Source organism: Rhinoderma darwinii, chromosome 2 (assembly GCF_050947455.1).
Source record: "Rhinoderma darwinii isolate aRhiDar2 chromosome 2, aRhiDar2.hap1, whole genome shotgun sequence".
Lineage (NCBI taxonomy): Eukaryota > Metazoa > Chordata > Amphibia > Anura > Rhinodermatidae > Rhinoderma > Rhinoderma darwinii.
Window position 1 is genome coordinate 74,494,414 of NC_134688.1, and position 22,007 is coordinate 74,516,420.

General features: G+C 43.7%; 1 protein-coding gene across 4 annotated transcripts in view; it reads left to right on the plus strand.

Moving 5' to 3' along the window:
• The window catches only part of NEK5 (NIMA related kinase 5), a 94,084-nt gene that overhangs the window by 31,417 nt on the left and 40,660 nt on the right, over positions 1 to 22,007 (plus strand). For all 4 annotated transcript variants that reach the window (XM_075851763.1, XM_075851762.1, XM_075851764.1 and 1 more), the window contains exons 2-11: positions 2,005 to 2,141; positions 3,334 to 3,430; positions 5,450 to 5,547; positions 7,589 to 7,672; positions 7,756 to 7,826; positions 11,006 to 11,092; positions 17,338 to 17,392; positions 17,982 to 18,182; positions 18,764 to 18,860; positions 20,937 to 21,052. In XM_075851763.1, coding sequence (XP_075707878.1) covers positions 2,025 to 2,141; positions 3,334 to 3,430; positions 5,450 to 5,547; positions 7,589 to 7,672; positions 7,756 to 7,826; positions 11,006 to 11,092; positions 17,338 to 17,392; positions 17,982 to 18,182; positions 18,764 to 18,860; positions 20,937 to 21,052 — 1,023 coding nt within the window. In that variant the 5' untranslated portion in view covers positions 2,005 to 2,024. The remainder of the gene's footprint in view (positions 1 to 2,004; positions 2,142 to 3,333; positions 3,431 to 5,449; positions 5,548 to 7,588; positions 7,673 to 7,755; positions 7,827 to 11,005; positions 11,093 to 17,337; positions 17,393 to 17,981; positions 18,183 to 18,763; positions 18,861 to 20,936; positions 21,053 to 22,007) is intronic.

The window sequence follows — 22,007 nt, forward strand, 5'->3', positions numbered from 1 at the left end:
ACAAGAGTGTCAAGATTGGGCAGCACATTTTTAGATAGTGCCACTGTGCCCTCTGTAGATAGTGCCACAGTACCCTCTGTAGATAGTGCCACAGTGCCCTTTGTAGATAGTGCCGCACACCCCTTTATAGATAGTCCCACACATACACTCCCTATATATAACCCTATTGGGGCTCCCTCTAGGAGTGCAATACCCAGCCAGAGGTTGCCGACGCACTGGCCGGGGATTCCTCTGCTGGAGGAGCACCTGAAGTCGCTGTACATATACGGCAATGCTCTGGCTGGGGATTCCACTCCTAGAGGGAGCCCCAATTAAGTAATTTACTGGGGGGGGGTGTAGCACTGTCAACAGGGCGGGGTGTGTGGGGCGATATCTACAAGGGGCTGTGTAGCCATTGCTCACCTACCACCAACGATCCAGCAGCGCGGGAAAGGGACTGCGCTCCTTCATGATGTCATGAAGGAGCACCGTCGTGCTCCTCCGTTTGCCTGCTCTCTCCTCTCTTGAGGGAGCTTCACTGACCGCGGGCTCCGTGTTTGAGACCCCTGCTCTACATCCTGCCGTTAATAAAGGTATTTAGGGAAGTGGCTAATTTTAGGTTTCTGGCCGTTTCAGATCTGATTATGTAGATGAGAATGCCTCTTTAATGTGCACTTTATATATTTCGTTTATTTATTAACCAGTTCAGGACCAGGCTATTTTGCGCCTTCAGGACCAGACACCGTTTAGCCATTTTTAGCACGTTAGTTAAATGGCTATAACTTTTTTATTTGTTGGGCTAACGACGTGATTTTTGCGACTTTTTTTTTCCGTAGGCAATGCAGGTTTCATTTTTTATCATTTTTATACACACCTTTTTTGCTATTTTAGAATTTTTATTCATAAAGTTTGAAAATAATAGTAAAAAAATGAGCTTTTTTACGTTTCAGCTATTTTTTTTTTTGGTAATAACATAGTTTTACCCTGAAATAGACCTTTTATTTGTGATCGTCATTGTCTACCGTAAATTTTAATATATTACATGTCTATATTAGGGTAATTGGGTCAGCGCTGGGTATTTTATGTGTATTTATTATTTAATTTTTTTTTGCACTTTACTTTATTCTTTTTTTATTACTATGGTCTGTCCCCCAAAGGTCAAAAAAGACCTTTGGGGAGCTTTATATATATTTTTTCTTTCTTTTACACCATGTTTTTCCACTGTAACTGGAGCTGCACAGCAGCCCCAGTTACAGGGGAAATCAGCCCTCTCATAGTGACGATTGTCGCTAATAGGCCTGTGCTGGGTTTAGTAAGACCCAGCAGCAGTCTGTCAGTAACGGCACCCGGCGATCATGTGAACAGTCACATGATCACCGAGAGGAATAGAGACAGCGGCGCGGCTGCTGTCTCTATTCCTTTACACAGCGTTCATTGAGCGCTGTGTAAAAAGACATCGGAGAAGACAGAAGCAGCGAAAACTGCTTCTATCCTCTCCTCAGGGTCCCCGGCAGTCACTGACAGCCGGAGACCCGACATTCAGCTGCCCGATCGCGCGGGCAGCAAGTTAAAACCCGAGCCGTAAAAAGTCTATGGCTCGGGTTTTAAGGACCCTGACCGCTCGCCGTAAAAATACAGCCAGCGGTCGGGAACCAGTTAAACTATCACACTTACACCAGTACAGGGTTTATATTCCTAAATCAGTTTCATTATTAATTTCTGATATCACTAGGACATCCAATGACAGTGCTAGATGTCCCTCCATTGCCTATGCAAGGAGACTGAATCATTGCAGAATGCCAATTGAAATAAAGGGAATCTGTTGATTTTAGTGGACTCCAGTGGTCCTCCAGAGCAGAGCTATACTTGACATGGATTTTGCCTGTGGCTTACAGAGCGGAAAGCATGACATAAGAAGAAACAGAACACATTTAATTGACCTCTACTGTAAAGTACGATGCTGTGTAATCGAATGATGCTCTTCATAAAAATTGTTTTATACAAAATTTGTTTTTTCATCTTAAGGTCTAATCTGACAGTAAAACATGGATAACTATGAAATCATTCGGATGATCGGAGAAGGAGCATTTGGAAAAGCTTTTCTGGCAAAAGGAAGAAAGGACAATATCCAATGTGTAATCAAAGAAGTAAATCTTTCCAAGGTGATTATTTTGTATGTTATTGGCAGGAAGATCCAGGTCACAGCACGTGATAAATACAAGTAGAAAGTAAAGCACAGATGGCTCAGTGGTCCGCACTATTGTCTTGCAGCACTGGATAAATATTATTATCATGGAGCTGTAATATCGCCATGTGCATGAGCCCCTACACCAGCTGTTCAGAGTTTTACCAAAGCAATGGCAATGTTGACCGTACTACGCTCTCCATTCACACAATACAGAGGCCTATATTCTGCAGATGATCTAATACCTGAATCAATCCCACTTGCAAAAGAAGCAAGTCCAGTAATAAATGCACTTTACGAAATTGTTCATTTAGCAAATCTCTTATGAATTAGGTGAAGCTCCATTTTCAGTGCCCCTACAGGACTGCAGGAAATTTGAAATTGCCATTTGTTACCATGCGGACCGAACAACAGACTTACATTTACAGTAGCATGTATTCTGTTAACAGAATACTACCTGTGCCTACTGGATCAACCACGGGTGCAATCAGAATATCACTTTTGTAGTCACAAGTTTCTTTCTGCCATGTTTAGGCTATGTTCACACCAGCGTTGGGTCTTTCCGTTCTGCTCCATCAGAGGAGCAGAACAAGAGAAAACTGGAAGCGATGGTTCCATTGCACCACAGATACCACCGGCAGCCGGCAGAACCCATTGACTTTATTGGGCTCCAACGCCTTTCCGTCAGAGTGTCCGTGCTTTTACCGGAAACAATTGTTTCCGGTAATCTCAGCAGATCTGCGACGGAGGCCTCTAATGTTGTCTAATGAGGCCATATGTTGCACTGCTGTTGAATCTAATAGTTATTTTCAAAATATTTTTAATATTTTATATCCGTTATATTTTCATATTGGTTGGTTGAATATTCGCAATCTCTAGATTAAGGGGTACACTTAGGGAAAACCAACTAGTTCATGAAAACCATGGAAAGTGAGTTAAAGGCTATGCTCTGTCCAGTTTGCAGTCGAAACAGAGAGAGCAGCTGCTCAGCAAAATGGCTCTCCCCATAATAATGTACAAAAAATAGAATTAAAAATATTTACAATCAGAAAAATAAAACAGATTAAAAAAAAGACTATGTTTCACTACCTGGTTGTATTTAGTATAAAACATATAGGTGATAAATCCCTTTAAAAAAAGTCTGACATCTGTTATTTTGTCTTCTACAGATGGCCAGGAAGGAGAAAGAGGCTTCCCATAAAGAGGTTACCCTTCTGGCTAAGATGAATCACCCAAATATTGTAACATTTTTTACATCAATAGAAGGTTTGTTTGTAAAAATTGACATGGCTACTTTATAGGTCAATGTCGCTCTCCGTTCAGACACTCTCCAGAATGAGACATTGGCATATGGGGTAGCTATGTTACATAGGTTAAAAAAAAGTCCATCAAGTTCAAACTTTCTCAATAAATTACATGTCTTTCATTGCTTGATTTGTAATAACCCTCAATGCCATTCGTCAGTGAATAATCATCTAGCCTTTTTTACATGCTGACATAGTATCTGCCATCACTACCTCTTTGGGGTAGGGCATTACATAGTTTGACTACTCTAACTGTAAAGAACCCTTTCCTATATTGATGTCTGAAACTTCTTTCTTCCACATGTAATAAATGTCCCCTGGTTCTCCGTAAAAGTCCTTGGAAGGAACAGATCATATGCTAGCTCTCTGTATTGACCACACATATATTTATACATGTTAATAAGATCACTTCTAAGGCTTCTTTTTTTCCAAGCTAAACAAGCCCAATTTTTTTAGCCTTTCATTATAAGCGACACCTCCCATCCCATTTATTAATTTAGCCGCCTGCCTTTGAACCCTCTCTTGCTCTCCTATATAATTTTTACAATTTGGAGCCCGAAACTGAATCCCATATTCAAGATGTGGCCTTACAAGGGATTTATAGAGGGATTATATACATTTTAATCACAGGTTTTTATCTTTTTTTTTATATACCCTAAAATCCTATTTGCTTTTGCAGCAGCTGCTTGACATTGACTACTACACTTAATAGTACTTAAAGAGACTCTGTCACCACATTATAAGTGCCCAATCGCCTACATAAGGAGATGGGCGCTATAATGTAAGTGACAGCAGTGCTTTTTATTTAGAAAAACTATCTATTTTTACCACTTTATGAGCGATTTTTAGCTTTATGCTAATTAGTTTCTTGATGACGAAGTGGGCGTGTTTTTACTTTAGACCAAGTGGGCGTTGTACAGAGGAGTGTATGACGCTGACCAATCAGCGTCATGCACTCCTCTCCATTCATTTACACAGCACTAGCGATATAGCTATATCGCTATGTGCAGCCACATACACATACTATAACATTACTGCAGTGTCCTGATAATGAATATACATTACCTCCAGCCAGGACGTGATGTGTATTCAGAATCCTGACACATCTGAATCTTTTCTGTGAGATTTCCAGCAAGGCAAACATAATCTTGTTTTAAATGACAGTTTACATGGTAATCTCGCGAGATTACGTTTGCCTTGTTGGAAATCTCACAGAAAAGATTCAGACGTGTCAGGATTCTGAATACACATCACCTCCTGGCTGGATGTAATGTATATTCATTTTCAGGACACTACAGTAATGTTATAGTGTGTGTATGTAGCTGCACATAGCGATATAGCTATATCGCTAGTGCAGTGTAAATGAATGGAGAGAAATGTATGACGCTGATTGGTCAGTGTCATACACTCCTCTGTACAACGCCCACTTGGTCTAAAGTAAAAACACGCCCACTTGGGCATTAAGAAACTAATTAGCATAAAGCTAAAAATAACTCGTATAGTGGTAAAAATAGATCGTTTTTCTAAATAAAAAGCACTGCTGTCACCTACATTACAGCGCCGATCTCCTTATATAGGAGACAAAGCACTTATAATGTGGTGACAGAGCCTCTTTAACAGGCATCTTCTCATGCTTTTAGAAGAGAGCTATTTGCACTCCTCAAAGTGCTTTACCTTTGCTGATTCACATTTTATTGAGGAGGTCCTCTAGAGACTAGATGATTGCTGGGTGCCTCTTCGATTTCCCTCCGATTAGGGTGTCACTCAGTGGGTTATCACTATAACTACAGCAGTGAACCATTACCTTTGAAATCACTGAGCTTATGTATAATGTACACTCAGCTGCTCTCTATACTGACTAACATAGGGGTCTCCTGGTTGGGGAACCCTTCTCTATTACTCTATTAATTCTCTAGTACTATGTAGACCATTAAAGCATTGATCTATCTGTATGGTCATTAACGTATAATATTCATTTCAGAGAATAATAATCTGTACATTGTGATGGAATACTGTGATGGAGGAGACCTGACGAAGAGGATTAACAAGCAGAGAGGTGTTTTATTTGATGAAGACCAGGTAGACAATCAGTAAACATTCATTGTGTTTGGGACAATGACCCCCAAAGACTGTAGATTGTATTTGGTATGTGAAAAATGTGAAGATCAAATGTCCATATGTATCCGGTTCATCAGGTATCGGTGAAATATAAACCTGGATGGCCAAATTGCTTTTTGATTATTGGTTACCAAGTTTCAGTATGCCAGGACCTCATGTGATAATACCAAATCAATGTAGCTCATTTACTAAAATGAAAGGTAATTTCCAAAACTAGAAGAGCAAATTAGCTAAAAACAGTCTATGGGCCATTTGCTTTCGAATAGCTCATCATATATCACCATTTTGTATTTCTAACAACCAACCGGCAATTGTGAGCCATGAAATTCATTAGCTCAGTTTATTTCATGCAATCTATAATAGGAAGACCCTTACCTACTGAGCCCATGTGCACAAAGTTTACACATATAGTATGTCTACCCCTGCTGTGCTTAAAACATTTCTTTTTCTATCTCTGGGCACCGTCTCTCATTCCTTTTTGTGCCAGTGATGTCCTTTCTTAGCCATGGAGTTTAGTCAAACAGTCACCCAGGCTTAACAGAAATGCATAGTCCCAAATCTCTTCTTTCTCCTCCATTATCTCTGACTCCTCTTAAAGAGGCTCCGTCACCAGATTTTGCAACCCCTATCTGCTATTGCAGCAGATAGGCGCTGCAATGTAGATTACAGTAACGTTTTTATTTTTAAAAAACGAGCATTTTTGGCCAAGTTATGACCATTTTCGTATTTATGCAAATGAGGCTTGCAAAAGTACAACTGGGCGTGTTGAAAAGTAAAAGTACAACTGGGCGTGTATTATGTGTGTACATCGGGGCGTGTTTACTACTTTTACTAGCTGGGCGTTGTGTATAGAAGTATCATCCACTTCTCTTCACAACGCCCAGCTTCTGGCAGTGCAGACACAGCCGTGTTCTCCAGAGATCACGCTGTGTCGTCACTCACAGGTCCTGCATCGTGTCAGACGAGCGAGGACACATCGGCACCAGAGGCTACAGATGATTCTGCAGCAGCATCGGCGTTTGCAGGTAAGTCGATGTAGCTACTTACCTGCAAATGCTGATGCTGCTGCAGAATCATCTGTAGCCTCTGGTGCCGACACGATGCAGGACCTGTGAGTGACGTCACAGTGCTGCACTGCCAGAAGCTGGGCGTTCTGAAGAGAAGTGGATGATACTTCTCATCAGAGCGCCCAGCTAGTAAAAGTAGTAAACACGCCCCGATGTACGCACATAATACACGCCCAGTTGTACTTTTACTTTTCAACACGCCCAGTTGTACTTTTGCAAGCCTCATTTGCATAAATACGAAAATGGTCATAACTTGGCCAAAAATGCTCGTTTTTTAAAAATAAAAACGTTACTGTAATCTACATTGCAGCGCCGATCTGCTGCAATAGCAGATAGGGGTTGCAAAATCTGGTGACAGAGCCTCTTTAAGTTTTGCAGTAAATTCCATGCAGTGCCCGATCTATGGCGGCAAAATACTGTCTCAATAGTAATGCTTTGCTATAAAAATATATCTAGTCTAGGCAATCCGCTAAACATAACAAGAACAGAACTTTTAATGTAGATAAGAGCTACTATCAGCCTGGATTCCAGGCTGTTTTCATACAAAATTGCCTACACTGGAAACATTGTAGCATCACCTGTGAGAAATATTACATCTATACAGCTTTTCAGCCCTTAAATGTAATAATATTTCCATCCACTGACAGCAAGTGATTTTGAATATATCAAGGAATTGAAACACTAAATATATTACACATTTGCATAAATAAAAGGGCTGGACAACCACTTTCAATAAGGCTGATGACTGAAGGTATATGCATTTAATCAGTAGAGATTTCACTGACTACAACAAATACAACTTACCAACCTAGCTGCAAGTTATCTAGACGTATGTATTAAAAAATAAAGTGCATAAGATAAATGTATAGTAATCATATGTAGATACTTTATTGGACATAATTCACTTCTGAACTAAATTCCATCTGTCATTACAGATCCTTAACTGGTTTGTGCAGATTTCTCTGGGTCTGAAACACATCCATGACCGCAAAGTACTTCATCGTGATATTAAAGCACAGGTATGAGTTCTAGGATTATACAGCAGCGGTGTTAGAGCTACTAATCTTGATGCAGCCATTGATCGTTTCACTTTAACTCGCAGAACATCTTTCTGACTAACAATGGAACATTGGCCAAGCTGGGGGACTTTGGTATAGCAAGAATGCTGAACAAGTAAGTGGATTACGTAGACTCATTACATATTGTTTACAGTACAGTATGGAATCACATCATAAAAAGCCTTAAAGAGTGACTGCACTTCCACAGAATTTCTGATATGTCATAGAGACATGTCAAAGTTTTGATCGATGGGGTCCGGGTGCTGATACTCCCACTCATCGCTGAAACGGACGGACAGTAGCGTTCAGCCGAGCACTTAGCACCTTCTGCTGTGATTGGCTCTACACGTGAGGCAGAAGTCGGGCTGATAGATGTTCGGCCTATTCGTTTCATGGATCGGTGGGGGTCTCAGCACCCAGATCCCCACTGATCAAAACTTCTGACATGTCTCTATGACATATATCAAAAGTTTTGTGAAAGAGTATGTCCACTTTTGCAACTAATTATATTGTTACGCCAATGGATCTTAAAGGGAACCTTTCACCTGCCCATACATGTGCGGCTGAGTGCAGCATGTAATAGGCAGAGCTGCACAAACTGGAGAGAGGAGAGCGTGTGCGCTCACTCACTCTTCAGCTCTCGGCAGACAAGTAAGACTGTGTGATCTCTCGCAAGTGAGTGAGAGCGATTGTACGTGCGCATGCGCGCACAGCTCCGAGCTGTGCGCACACATGCTCTCCTCTCTCAAGCTCTTGCTGTGACACTGATTGGACAGTGTCACAGCGATGTTACGCCCCCTTGCCATTACACGCCCCATTGACAGTTCAGGGGGTTATTTAAGTATTGGGCCCCAAATATAACGGCACCGATATCTAAATAACGGAGGAGGATAGCATTTTTTTTTTTAAAGTGCCCCAGGGTTTGTGCAGCCCTGCCTATTACATGCTGCGCTCAGCTGCTCATGTATGGGCAGGTGAAAAGTTCTCTTTAAACAAAAAATTAAAAACTCTGCAAACAGTCTTGATTAAAAGTATTCTACTGTTTTGTGTATACAACTCACATGCTTCATGGTTTCAGATTTCAAACGAACCCTGTGCAGTCATAATTCCTTGCATTTGTACCCTACTCCCTGCTAACCTACATTTAGTACAGCCTACTGCTTTTTTTTTTTTAATACATATTATTATATACGGTAGGTATTATTTTAGGTTACCACCTAGATATTCCGGGTTCAAATCACTTGACAGAATTCTAGGATATTAAACAACCACTAAATGCCTCATATTTACCAATGGACCCAGTATTGAAGAAACGTCATATAAACAAAAATATTGGGACACTTAAACATTACACCTACAGGAGCTTTCATGACATGCCATTCTAAATCCATAGACACTAATAGGGAGTTGGTCCCTCTTTGCATCTAAAACAGCTTCCACTCTTCTGGAAAGGCTTTCTATAACATTTTGGAGTGTGTCTGTGGTAATTTTTGCCCATTCATCCAGAAGAGAATTTGTCAGACACTGATGTTGGGCGAGAGGGCCAGACCCGCAATATCCATTCTACAGTTGTTCATCGAAGGTGTTGGATTGGGTTGAGGTCAGGGCTCTGTGCGGGACAGTCAAGTTCTTCCACAACAAACTCACCCAACCATGTTCTTACGGACCTTGCTTTGTGCACCGGGGCACAGTCATACTTGAACAGAAAAGGGCCGAACTCAAACTGTTCCCACAAAGTTGTAAGCATACAAGTGTCCAAAATGTCTTGGTATTTTGAAGCATTTAGATTTCCTTTCACTGGAATTAAGGGGCCTAGGCCAACTCCTGAAAAACAACTCCATAGCATTATCCCTCCTCCACTAAACTTTACACTTGGCACAATGCAGTCAGGCAGGTAACGTCAAATTCACCAAACCCAGACTCGTCCATCTGACTGCCAGATAGAGAAGTGTGATTCATCACTCCACAGAACAAGTCTCCACTGCTCCAGAGTCCAGTGGCGGCGTGCTTTACACCACTCCATCCGATAATGTAAGGCTGGCATGCAGCTGATCGGCCATGGAAACTCATGTCATGAAACTCCCGGCGCACAGTTTTAGTGTGGATGTTAATGCCAGAGGAGGTTTGGAGCTCTCCAGTTCTCTCAGCTCTCTCAGCAGAGCGTTGGCGACTTTTATGTACTATGTGCCTCAGCACTTGACGACCTCGCTCTTTTCGTGGTCTTTATGCACCTCTGGCAATCGGACTCCATGAAACCCTGAATTAAATGATTAAGAGATGCATCCTCATTTTGTCCATATATTGTATTTATTTTGCTAATTTGCACTAATTGGAGAGTTAGGCCTCATGCACACGACCGTGTTTTTGCGTCCGCAATTCAACCGCAAATCCACGGGTTAATTGCGGACCCATTCATTTCTATGTGGCCATACCCACTATCCGTGTTTTCACGGCTCTCCGCATGTCCGCACATCCGTGCCGCAGAAACTCCGGACATGTCTTATTATGGGCCGCAAATGCGGTGCGGACATGCCAATAGAAGTCAATGGGCCCGTGGAAATTGCGGATACACCGCCGTGTGTCATCCGCAGTTTGCGGATTTGCAGATCATGTGACCTTCTAAAGGGGGTTTGACCAAGCTTTTGGCATCCTGTTTAAAAGTCCTTTTTTTTTTTTTTTTTTTTCATCCGCATTTTTGCGGATTACATACGGATGAACTGCGGATTACATACGGATGAACTGCGGATGACATTCCACGGAACACGGTCCTGGAATTTGCGGACCAGAAAAACACCACGGTCGTGTGCATGAGGCCTTAGAGTTCCTCATATCAGTAGTTCATTTTCTAAGCAAGGGATGGACATAACCCAATATACGGGAAGCCGGGGTACCTACAAAAATTAACATCAGTGCCTAACTTGGGAGTTCTTACTATTGTTATCCCTGCATACAGATACCTATGGTGCTGTAAATTTGGTTCAGTAGAATCGCGGAGCGGTCTGGGTGTAACAATCAGATTACGGACAGGTACGGATTATGAGTAGACAAAAATATAACAAAGCATCACCTGCACCTTTTGGATTGTGTATCAAGGGATTTTCAGATGATGATGATTTGTCTTTTAAGGGTATTATAATGAAGGATATTGCTACCGATATAGTATTTACTCATAAATATTGTTAGTGGTGTTTAATAACTAAAAATTAAAATGTATTGTTGGAAAATTGTGTAAATTTCACTTTAACCTGCAGTTGTTCATTAAAGTCAATGATATTTTAACTGTTTCCATTACAGCACAATGGAGCTGGCACGGACATGTGTAGGGACTCCGTACTACCTCTCCCCAGAAATCTGTGAAAACAGACCCTATAACAATAAAACGTGAGTTGCTATTTAGACTATGGGGGAGATTTTCTATGCAAAATGGTTAAAAAAATTTGAATACCTGGCAAGTTCCAAATTTTACTCCTTTCTCGAGAGTTTTAAAAAGTGTCAAGAGAAAGGGGCATGACTAAGAGGAGATTCAAGATGTGCGCCATTTTTTGGCATAAATTGCATGTATGCCAGGCATAAGGTGGCACAAGGAAGAGAAGTGTTTCGAACATATCCAGTAGTTGCGCTAAATATATTATGCCATGTGTACCCTTTTGATAAAAACTTGATGCACTTTGCACCCTTTTCACTGATTTATTCAACTTCCAATGGCAGCTATTGATACATCCCGCCTATGTTTTATGTGTGTGCATTAATAGCAAAAGCCCTGAGCTTTACCGTGCAGACAAGAACGGGCAAATGCAGTATTTATTTTTCATAATCACTTCTTACATTTTTTATATATTTTAACATTCATCAATTGTTATTCACCTCAGAAATTGTGAGTACAGTGGTGTACATAGAAAAGAGGGGGCCCCATAGCAAAGATTAAAATGCTCCTGCCATTTAGGTGCCAATGTTTCCCATCCAGGCTGGGAGTGTAAAGGATCTGCCAGGCACTGCTTCGGGGTTAATTCCCAGAATTAATCAGTCAACACCTGAGTGTACATCCCTGAGACAGACACCAGCTTCCTCCACTCAGGCTGGCAGGCTTAGGAGTGGGAGAGCCTATCGCAACCTGGCCAGACTCAGCTAGCTCCCGCCCTCGGTCTATTTAAGCCTGCTCTTCCTGTCCATCTGTGCTTGTGAATTCTTTCCTTGAGGTTTCCTGGCCCAGCTACAGCTCCTGCTACTTTTTGATCCTGCTCCATACAGACCCCGGCTTACCGACTACTCTTCTGCTTTTCGCTTTGTACCTCGCACTCTCCTGGCTTGACTCGGCTCGTTCACTACTCTGTTGCTCACGGTGTTTCCGCGAGCAACTGCCCATTTCCCTTGCTTGTATTCCCTTGTTTGTTTGTCGTGTTTGTCATGCACTTACTGAGCGCAGGGACCGCCGCCCAGTTGTACCCCGTCGCCTAGGGCGGGTCGTTGCAAGTAGGCAGGGACAGAGTGGCGGGTAGATTAGGGCTCACTTGTCCGTTTCCCTACCCCCCCCACCATTACAAATTCACAAGCCCTATACCTAGTCTACCCTGGTCCCTGACACCATTATGGAACCCCGTGAAACCCTGGCTCAGCAAATGCAGGGTCTCTCCCTACAGGTCCAGGCCCTGGCTCAGAGGGTCAACCAGCCTGATGCTACCTTGGTAGTTCCCCTCACCGCACCCCTTGAACCCCACCTCAAGTTGCCCGACCGGTTCTCAGGTGACCGGAGGGCTTTTCTCTCCTTTCGGGAGAGTTGTAGGCTTTACTTTCGCTTAAAGCCTCACTCCTCAGGTTCTGAGAGCCAGCGGGTGGGTATAATTATGTCCCGGCTCCAGGAAGGGCCCCAAGAGTGGGCCTTCTCCTTGGCTCCTGGCGCCCCTGAACTTTCCTCCGTTGATTGTTTCTTTTCTGCCCTCGGACTTATTTATGACGAGACTGACAGAACTGCCTTTGCCGAGAGTCAGCTGGTGACCTTACGTCAGGGTAAGAGACCTGTTGAGGAGTATTGCTCTGACTTTAGGAAGTGGTGCGTAGCTTCTCGGTGGAATGACCCTGCCTTAAGGTGCCAGTTTAGGTTGGGTCTGTCGAATGCCCTGAAAGACCTGCTAGTTAGTTATCCCTCTTCTGACTCCTTAGACCAGGTTATGGCTTTAGTGGTACGACTTGACCGACGTCTCAGGGAACGACAACGTGAACGTTTATGTGTTTTTTCCTCCGACTCCCCCATGATGCCTCCCGAAGTCCCGTTGCTTCGTTTCTCACCTAAAGACTCAGAAATACCTATGCAACTCGGGGCCTCCGTGTCCCCTCAACAACGTAGAGAATTCCGCAGGAAGAATGGTCTCTGCTTCTACTGTGGGGATGTCAAGCATCAAGTAAACAACTGTCCCAAGCGTAAGAATGCTGTCAGAGAGCTCCCGCGTCTAAGTGATCATCGGGGAGGTCACTTGGGCGCACAGGTATTTCCCGTAAATATGAAACGTACTAAGATATTGCTTCCCTTTCAGGTCTCTTTTGGTGGTAGGTCTGCTACCGGCAGTGCCTTCGTGGATTCAGGGTCTTCTGCTAATATCATGTCTGTGGAATTTGCTATGTCTCTCGCTATGCCTCTGATTGATTTGCCTAAACCTGTTCCGGTAGTGGGTATCGACTCCACTCCTCTTGCTAATGGTTATTTTACACAGCATACCCCTGTTTTTGAACTCCTTGTTGGCTCCATGCATTTGGAGCAATGCTCTGTACTATTGATGCAGGGATTATCGTACGATTTGGTTCTAGGTCTTCCCTGGTTGCAGTTGCATAATCCTACGTTTGACTGGAATACTGGGGAGCTAACCAAATGGGGTAATGAATGTTGTACGTCATGTTTTTCTGTTAATTCTATTTCTCCCCCTAAGGAGGTGAATACGCTACCCGAGTTTGTTCAGGACTTCGCTGATGTTTTCTCTAAAGAGGCCTCCGAAGTATTACCGCCTCATAGAGAATACGATTGCGCTATCGAATTGGTACCAGGAGCTAAGCTTCCTAAGGGTAGGATATTTAACCTTTCTTGTCCCGAACGTGAAGCCATGAGGGAGTATATCCAGGAATCCCTGGCCAAGGGTTACATTCGTCCCTCTTCTTCTCCGGTAGGTGCTGGCTTCTTCTTCGTAGGGAAGAAGGATGGGGGTCTTAGGCCATGCATTGACTACCGTGGCCTGAATAAGGTCACGGTAAGGAACCAGTATCCCCTTCCTTTGATTCCTGATCTCTTTAATCAGGTTCAGGGGGCCCAATGGTTCTCTAAATTGGATCTACGGGGGGCGTATAACCTTATTCGCATCAAAGAGGGGGATGAGTGGAAGACTGCGTTTAACACGCCCGAAGGCCATTTCGAATACCTCGTCATGCCCTTTGGGTTGTGCAATGCCCCTGCGGTCTTCCAGAACTTCATAAATGAGATTTTGAGAAATTACCTGGGGATATTTCTTGTAGTGTACCTTGATGACATATTGGTGTTTTCCAGGGACTGGTCCTCCCACATAGAGCATGTCAGGAAAGTGCTCGAGGTCCTTCGAGAAAACAAACTGTTTGCCAAAATCGAAAAATGTGTATTTGGGGTACAGGAGATACCATTTTTAGGTCAAATCCTCACTCCTCATGAATTCCGCATGGACCCTGCCAAGGTTCAGGCTGTGGCTGAATGGGTCCAACCTGCCTCCCTGAAAGCGCTACAGTGTTTTTTGGGGTTCGCTAACTATTACAGGAGATTTATTGCTAACTTCTCGGTCGTCGCTAAGCCTCTTACGGACCTCACTCGCAAGGGTGCTGATGTCCTCCATTGGCCCCCTGAGGCCGTCCAGGCTTTTGAGACCCTCAAGAAGTGCTTTATCTCGGCCCCCGTGCTGGTTCAGCCCAACCAAAGGGAGCCATTTATTGTGGAGGTTGACGCGTCCGAGGTGGGAGTGGGGGCCGTCTTGTCCCAGGGTACCAGCTCCCTCACCCATCTCCGCCCCTGTGCTTACTTTTCTAGGAAGTTTTCGCCCACGGAGTGTAACTATGATATTGGCAACCGCGAACTTTTAGCCATTAAATGGGCATTTGAAGAGTGGCGCCACTTCCTGGAGGGGGCTAGGCACCAGGTAACGGTCCTTACCGACCACAAGAATCTGGTTTTCCTAGAATCTGCCCGGAGGCTAAACCCGAGACAAGCTCGATGGGCGTTGTTTTTTACCAGATTCAATTTTTTGGTTACCTATAGGGCCGGGTCTAAAAATATTAAGGCGGATGCACTGTCGCGTAGCTTCATGGCCAGCCCTCCTTCGGAGGAAGATCCTGTTTGTATTTTGCCTCCAGGTATAGTCATTTCCTCTATCGAGTCCGATTTAGTCTCTGAAATTGCTGCTGATCAAGGTTCAGCTCCTGGGAACCTTCCTGAGAACAAGCTGTTTGTTCCCCTGCAATTCCGGCTAAGGGTACTTAGGGAAAATCACGACTCCGCACTATCTGGCCATCCAGGCATCCTGGGTACCAAACACCTCATTACCAGAAATTATTGGTGGCCTGGTTTGCCTAAAGACGTTAAGGCCTACGTCGCCGCCTGTGAGGTTTGTGCCAGGTCCAAGACTCCCAGGTCCCGACCAGCGGGCTTACTGCGTTCGTTGCCCATTCCCCAGAGACCTTGGACACATATCTCCATGGATTTTATCACCGATTTGCCTCCATCCCAAGGCAAGTCGGTGGTGTGGGTGGTGGTAGACCGCTTCAGTAAAATGTGCCACTTTGTGCCCCTCAAGAAACTACCCAACGCCAAGACGTTGGCTACCTTGTTTATCAAACACATCCTGCGTCTCCATGGGGTCCCCGTCAATATTGTTTCTGACAGGGGGGTACAATTTGTTTCATTGTTTTGGAGAGCCTTCTGTAATAAGTTGGGGATTGATCTGTCCTTCTCCTCTGCTTTCCATCCTGAAACCAATGGCCAAACGGAGAGGACTAATCAGTCTCTAGAACAATACTTAAGATGTTTTGTCTCTGACTGTCAATTTGATTGGGTTTCTTTCATTCCCCTCGCCGAATTTTCCCTTAATAACCGGGTCAGTAACTCGTCAGGGGTCTCTCCCTTTTTCTGTAATTTTGGGTTTAATCCACGGTTCTCCTCCGTTTCACCTGGTTGTTCCAACAATCCCGAGGTGGAGGTCGTTCATCGGGATCTGTGCACAGTCTGGGCCCAGGTTCAGAAGAACCTAGAGGCGTCCCAGAGCATACAGAAGGCTCAGGCCGATAGAAGACGTTCTGCTAACCCCCTGTTTGTGGTCGGGGATCTGGTGTGGTTGTCATCCAGGAACTTGCGTCTCAAGGTTCCGTCCAAAAAGTTTGCTCCCCGGTTTATTGGGCCGTATAAGGTCATTGAGGTCCTCAGTCCTGTCTCTTTCCGGCTGGAGTTACCCCCGTCTTTTCGTATACACAACGTGTTTCATGCCTCCCTCCTGAAACGCTGCTCCCCGTCCTTGGCCCCCTCGAGGAAACCTCCTGTTCCCGTCCTCACCCCTGAGGGGGTGGAATTTGAGGTGGCCAGGATCGTGGACAGCAAGATGGTCCAAGGCTCCCTCCAGTACCTGGTCCATTGGAGAGGATACGGGCCCGAGGAGAGGACTTGGGTACCCGCCCGGGATGTTCACGCTGGGGTATTGGTCAGGAGGTTCCACCTGCGTTTCCCCAGTAAGCCAGGTCCACTTAGAAAGGGTCCGGTGGCCCCTCATAAAAGGGGGGGTACTGTAAAGGATCTGCCAGGCACTGCTTCGGGGTTAATTCCCAGAATTAATCAGTCAACACCTGAGTGTACATCCCTGAGACAGACACCAGCTTCCTCCACTCAGGCTGGCAGGCTTAGGAGTGGGAGAGCCTATCGCAACCTGGCCAGACTCAGCTAGCTCCCGCCCTCGGTCTATTTAAGCCTGCTCTTCCTGTCCATCTGTGCTTGTGAATTCTTTCCTTGAGGTTTCCTGGCCCAGCTACAGCTCCTGCTACTTTTTGATCCTGCTCCATACAGACCCCGGCTTACCGACTACTCTTCTGCTTTTCGCTTTGTACCTCGCACTCTCCTGGCTTGACTCGGCTCGTTCACTACTCTGTTGCTCACGGTGTTTCCGCGAGCAACTGCCCATTTCCCTTGCTTGTATTCCCTTGTTTGTTTGTCGTGTTTGTCATGCACTTACTGAGCGCAGGGACCGCCGCCCAGTTGTACCCCGTCGCCTAGGGCGGGTCGTTGCAAGTAGGCAGGGACAGAGTGGCGGGTAGATTAGGGCTCACTTGTCCGTTTCCCTACCCCCCCCACCATTACAGGGAGGGCCTCTAAGCCCTTTTCATGACCCTTGGGCCAATTTCCTACCCCCCTTTCCTGGAGAGAAGACGCCTGCACAGGTTCTTTCCACCTAGTAACAAATGGTATAGGACCAACCAGAACTGGGCCCATGTCTCCAAGGGCCCGATAGCTGTCGCATGGTCTGTCTCTATGGTATTTACACCCCTGAGTGAATGGGATGCGCCATATTCATTAAGACCAAAGCGGCATCTAAATAATGTTATACCTTAAAAAAAATTTGTTTGTTTTCTTTATTGTTTAGGGATGTCTGGTCTCTTGGGTGTGTGCTGTATGAACTTTGTACTCTTAAACATCCGGTGAGTAATATATTATGTACTGTGCAAACATTGCTTACGGCACAAGCAAGGTAAAAAATGAATATATAACATGCGGGAAACAAAAAAAGGAGTAAAAAATAAATCATAGGCAAAAACCCCACATATATCCTAACATTTCTCTTATTCCCCTGCTAATCTATTATTTCATGATGTTATATCATTTTCGTCCTATCTGCAAATACGGCAGATTTGTGTCAGAAATGTCTGCGACTGTCCCATTCATCCTGCAGAAATCCATATGTTTTCTGCTGAAATAAGTCTGTCGTGTGTGAATTTACCCTAATAAAGCCATATAACAATTCTATGCTTCATTTCAAAAACACGCTCTAAACCAAATTCTTTTAAAACCTAGAAAAATGTTCACAAATGTAAAAGGAAAAACTGGGCCACTAAAAATATGTCAATGGGGTGAATCACCAGTAAAGCTTTATTCTATGAAGACTGACATTTTTTCCCACCGTGGGAGGAGTTTCGTTGTCACATGACTGTCGGCACTTGCCACTCATTTAAATTTTTTATTTTATGTTGGAGTTCTTGCATTTCATCTAAAGTTGTGTATTCTTTGCAGTTTGAATCTGACAACCTAAGGCAACTGGTGCTAAAAATCTGCCGGGGTCGGTATTTAGCAGTTTCCTCAAAGTATTCATACGATCTGAGGGCATTAATTTCTCAACTCTTTAAAATATCCCCACGAGATCGTCCATCTGTTACCTCCATATTGAAGAAGCCTTTTCTAGAAAAGCGTATACGCAATTTTTTGACTCCTAAGGTGAGTAAAGTTCAAGTTTTTATTTAAGGGATATTCCTATTTTGCGCATTCACTGTAAAAAAAAAAAATGCTTTGGAAATCAATTCCTCACTGTTTTCAGGATCTCTGATTGTAGTCATTGAATGGGGACCTTCATTGTTTACTTCTAGAGGATGAGAATCTGTCCTGGTCTTGTGATCACACAGGTGCAGGGCTTGTTACAGTACGGTTATCCGTGCTGTGTCTTGTAACGAGCCGTGCACCTGCGAGATCATCACATGACCAGGACAGATTTTCATTCTTGGGAAGGTTCTTATATTTATCTTAAAGATTTGTCTCCCTAACCAAAAAGAACAATAAATAAGCACAAAAGTTGTCAGATATGTTGCTAAACCAGAGATTTATTCATCGAGAAAGGGGTGCAGGTTCACATAATTAATCTGGTCAAAACTGCCTCCCCTGATGGGCCTCCCCAACAACTGGGGGGCGCCATTCCAATGATGGCGGCCTCATCATTTGAGAAGTGCTGATTTGGAGAGTCCCTGCTTTTTGTACATTTGATTTAATTCCTAAAGTTTCTATATGATTTGCTGGATTTCTAGTTAATAGAAGATGAGTTCAGCCATACTGTGCTCCACCGAAGGACGCCTACACCAGTGAGACAGGCACATGGGCCAGTGACACCTAAGCAAGCACCAGGTAACCATACACAGTTCTTTACGTATACTCGTTCAATACATGGAAATTTCATTCTATCTATAATAAAAACAAGTGCCATTGGCAATTCTGATTTTGCTTGTAGAATATATAATTAAAGGGTTTGTCCAGTAATAGAAAAAATGTATGATATTTTCCAGAGAGATCACCACTCTTGTGCATGGTCTGTGTCTGATATTGAAGCTCACTAAATATAAATAAATATGCATTACTGCTAAATCTACTTATAATAAGGAGGTTCTTGCACTTGCATACATGTTTTGTATCATTTTGTTGCTGTTCAAACTTTTGTTGTGTTTATGTGATCCATATATGTGGGGTTAGTGACTGCCTCCATTTATTGATCTTGCACTCCTCCCATTCTACCCTAGGGGATTTTAATTAGTTTAGTGCTGGTCCCTACCATCCCCAAGTATATGTAGGCTTACACCCAGTTCTGGGTGTATGTGCAGCGTAGGGACCCACCTTACAGAGGTCGCCTTGTCGTGGCACTAAGAACCTCCCTGTTGTAAGTAGATTTAGCAGTAATGCATATTTATTTATATTTAGCGGTTTAGGTTGCATTGGTGTTCTCAGTGTGCTGTCGCCATTCTTTGTCTGCTGTGTGTGTGTACACACACACACACACACACACACACACGCACACACACGCACACACCAGTAAATACCACCACACTGTGCTCAAGTAACATAAGCATAGAGATCAAATAAAAGCTCCCAATATAAAGCAATCTAAGGCCTTATTCACACGGACGTGTCCGTTTTGCGCGCGCAAAAGGTCTGTGTGGCATCAGCATATGGTGTGTGTGGCTGTGTGATTTTCGCGCAGCCGGCATCATTAAGACACTCTGTTTTTATGTTTACAAACAGAAACGCACGAGGTGCTTTTCTGTTTTCATTCATTCTTTTTACTACTGTTGCGCGAATCACGCGTAGCACCCGGAAGTGCTTCCGTGTGCCGAGCGCGATTTGCACGCACCCATTGACTTCAATGGGTGCATGCTGTGCGAAACGCGGCCAAGTATAGGACATGTCGTGAGTTTTACGCAGCGCACATACGCTCTGCGTGAAAATCACTGGCAGTCTGAACGGCCCCATTCACTTACATAGGTCCGTGCGACGCTCGTGAAAATCACCCGCGTAGCACGGATGTATAACACGTTCGTGTGAATAAGGCCTGATAGTAGTGATATAATGTCTAAATAATACAGCTACACCACCAAGGCTGCTTGGCACAGCCCATAGATAAAACAAAAAAAAAAGCAGACGCGATAATTTTTTTATATCTTAGACAATCCCCTCTAAATTTCTCTTCTCTTTGCAATATTTACTTTTATCCCCCGTAAGGCCCTGCTCACACAGAGTTTTTGCTTTCAGAAAAAATCTGCCTCCGAATTCCTTCAGAAATTTTGAGGCAGATTTTTAACTGCCTGCACGTATTATTCCACTTTTTCTTTTCGCTGCGTTTTTCATCTGCGACCATTGAAGCTAATGCAAGGGCCGCGGGCAAAAACGCTCAGAAATGAGCACTTGATTCAATAGGAGATCACAGGCGGAAACTGCAGCAAGAAAGGATATGCCGCTTTTTATAGGACATGTCGCGAGTTTCACGCAGCGGACACACGCTGCGTGAGAAAAATGGAATGTCTGAATGTCCTCATTGCTTTACATAGGTCCGTGAAAATCACGCGCGTATCACGGACGTGAACTACGCTCATGTAAATAAGGCCTGATTCAGATCAATGGGGGGCGATTTCGGATGTTTTCTGAAACTCTGTGTGAACTGACCCAATTCCTTGTCAGTATTATTTCATTGTGATGATCTTTTCACTTCAACATTACAGAATTAAGACCAAGTACTAGCAGATACAGCTTATATTAGTCCATAATCTAAACTAGAGCGGTGATACAATGTTGTCAAGTTCATCGTTTATTTTGTGGATAAATGAAACAATGTTTATAAGTAAACTGTTGAATGTTATGTAAAGGTGGAATACAAACTGAACTTATGTACATTTTATTACTTTGTATTTCATTTAAAAAATGAAATGAACAAAGTCAAGGAATTTCATCCTCCGAGGCATAAAGTAATGACCCCACCGTGGCGCGTGGAATATCCTCACAAGAATGATTGGAAGCCGCCTTCACGTCTTCAGCAGTACAATCCTGTCAAGGTGATCGATTATTAGAAATGCTAAAACTAACCCAAAAAAAAATCACCAGTAAATATAAAAACTCAAACCATTTCATAGCTTTACTTTAAGTGGCAAAGCCGCCCAATTTTGCAGCAACGAGGAATTTTTTAAAACTACCAGTCGAATTTACCTTTATGGAGTCTGATAAGGTTGGGTGATTAGAGGCCAAATTGGTTTCCACCCAGCTTTCTCAGGAACAGTAGCTGAATACAAATTTAAAAAGTTTACCAAAGAGGGCAACTGAAGGACTAGTTAGGCCCCATGCACACGACCGTAATTACGGCCCGTAATTGCGGGCCCATAGACTTCTATTAGCCACGGGTACCTTCCCGTTTGCGCAGGGGAAGGTGACGGGCCGTTGAAAAATATAGAACATGTACTATTTCAGGCCGTAATTACTATGTCTATGGGGCAACCGTAATATACGGGTGGCTATGTGTGTGCATCTGTAATTGCGGGAGCATTGCTAGGCGACGTCAGGGGATTTCAATTTTTTAATAAAGAGAAGCAGAGAAAATGGCGTCTGAGCGATCATGTGACCCTTTTAAGTCCGTAAATATGGGTGGAATACGGTTGACAATGGACCCGTATTTACGGGCACGGGTCCATAAATACGGGTTAAATACGGGTTAAAAACGTGTGACCAAGGACCCGTATATTTACGGGAGTGAAAAAATACGGTCCAGGATGAGAGAAAAGGGTTTCCTATTTTTCCAGAAACTATGCCACTCTTGTCTGTTGGTTGTGTCTTGTATTGCAGCTGATCCTCATTTAAAAATAACCTTTCACCTGCCCATGCATGAGCAGCTGAGTGCATGTAAGGCTATGTTCACACACAAACTCAAAAACGTCTGAAAATTAGGAGCTGTTTTTAAGGGAAAACAGCACCTGATTTTCAGACGTTTTTTAAGACACTCACGATTTTCGCTGCGTT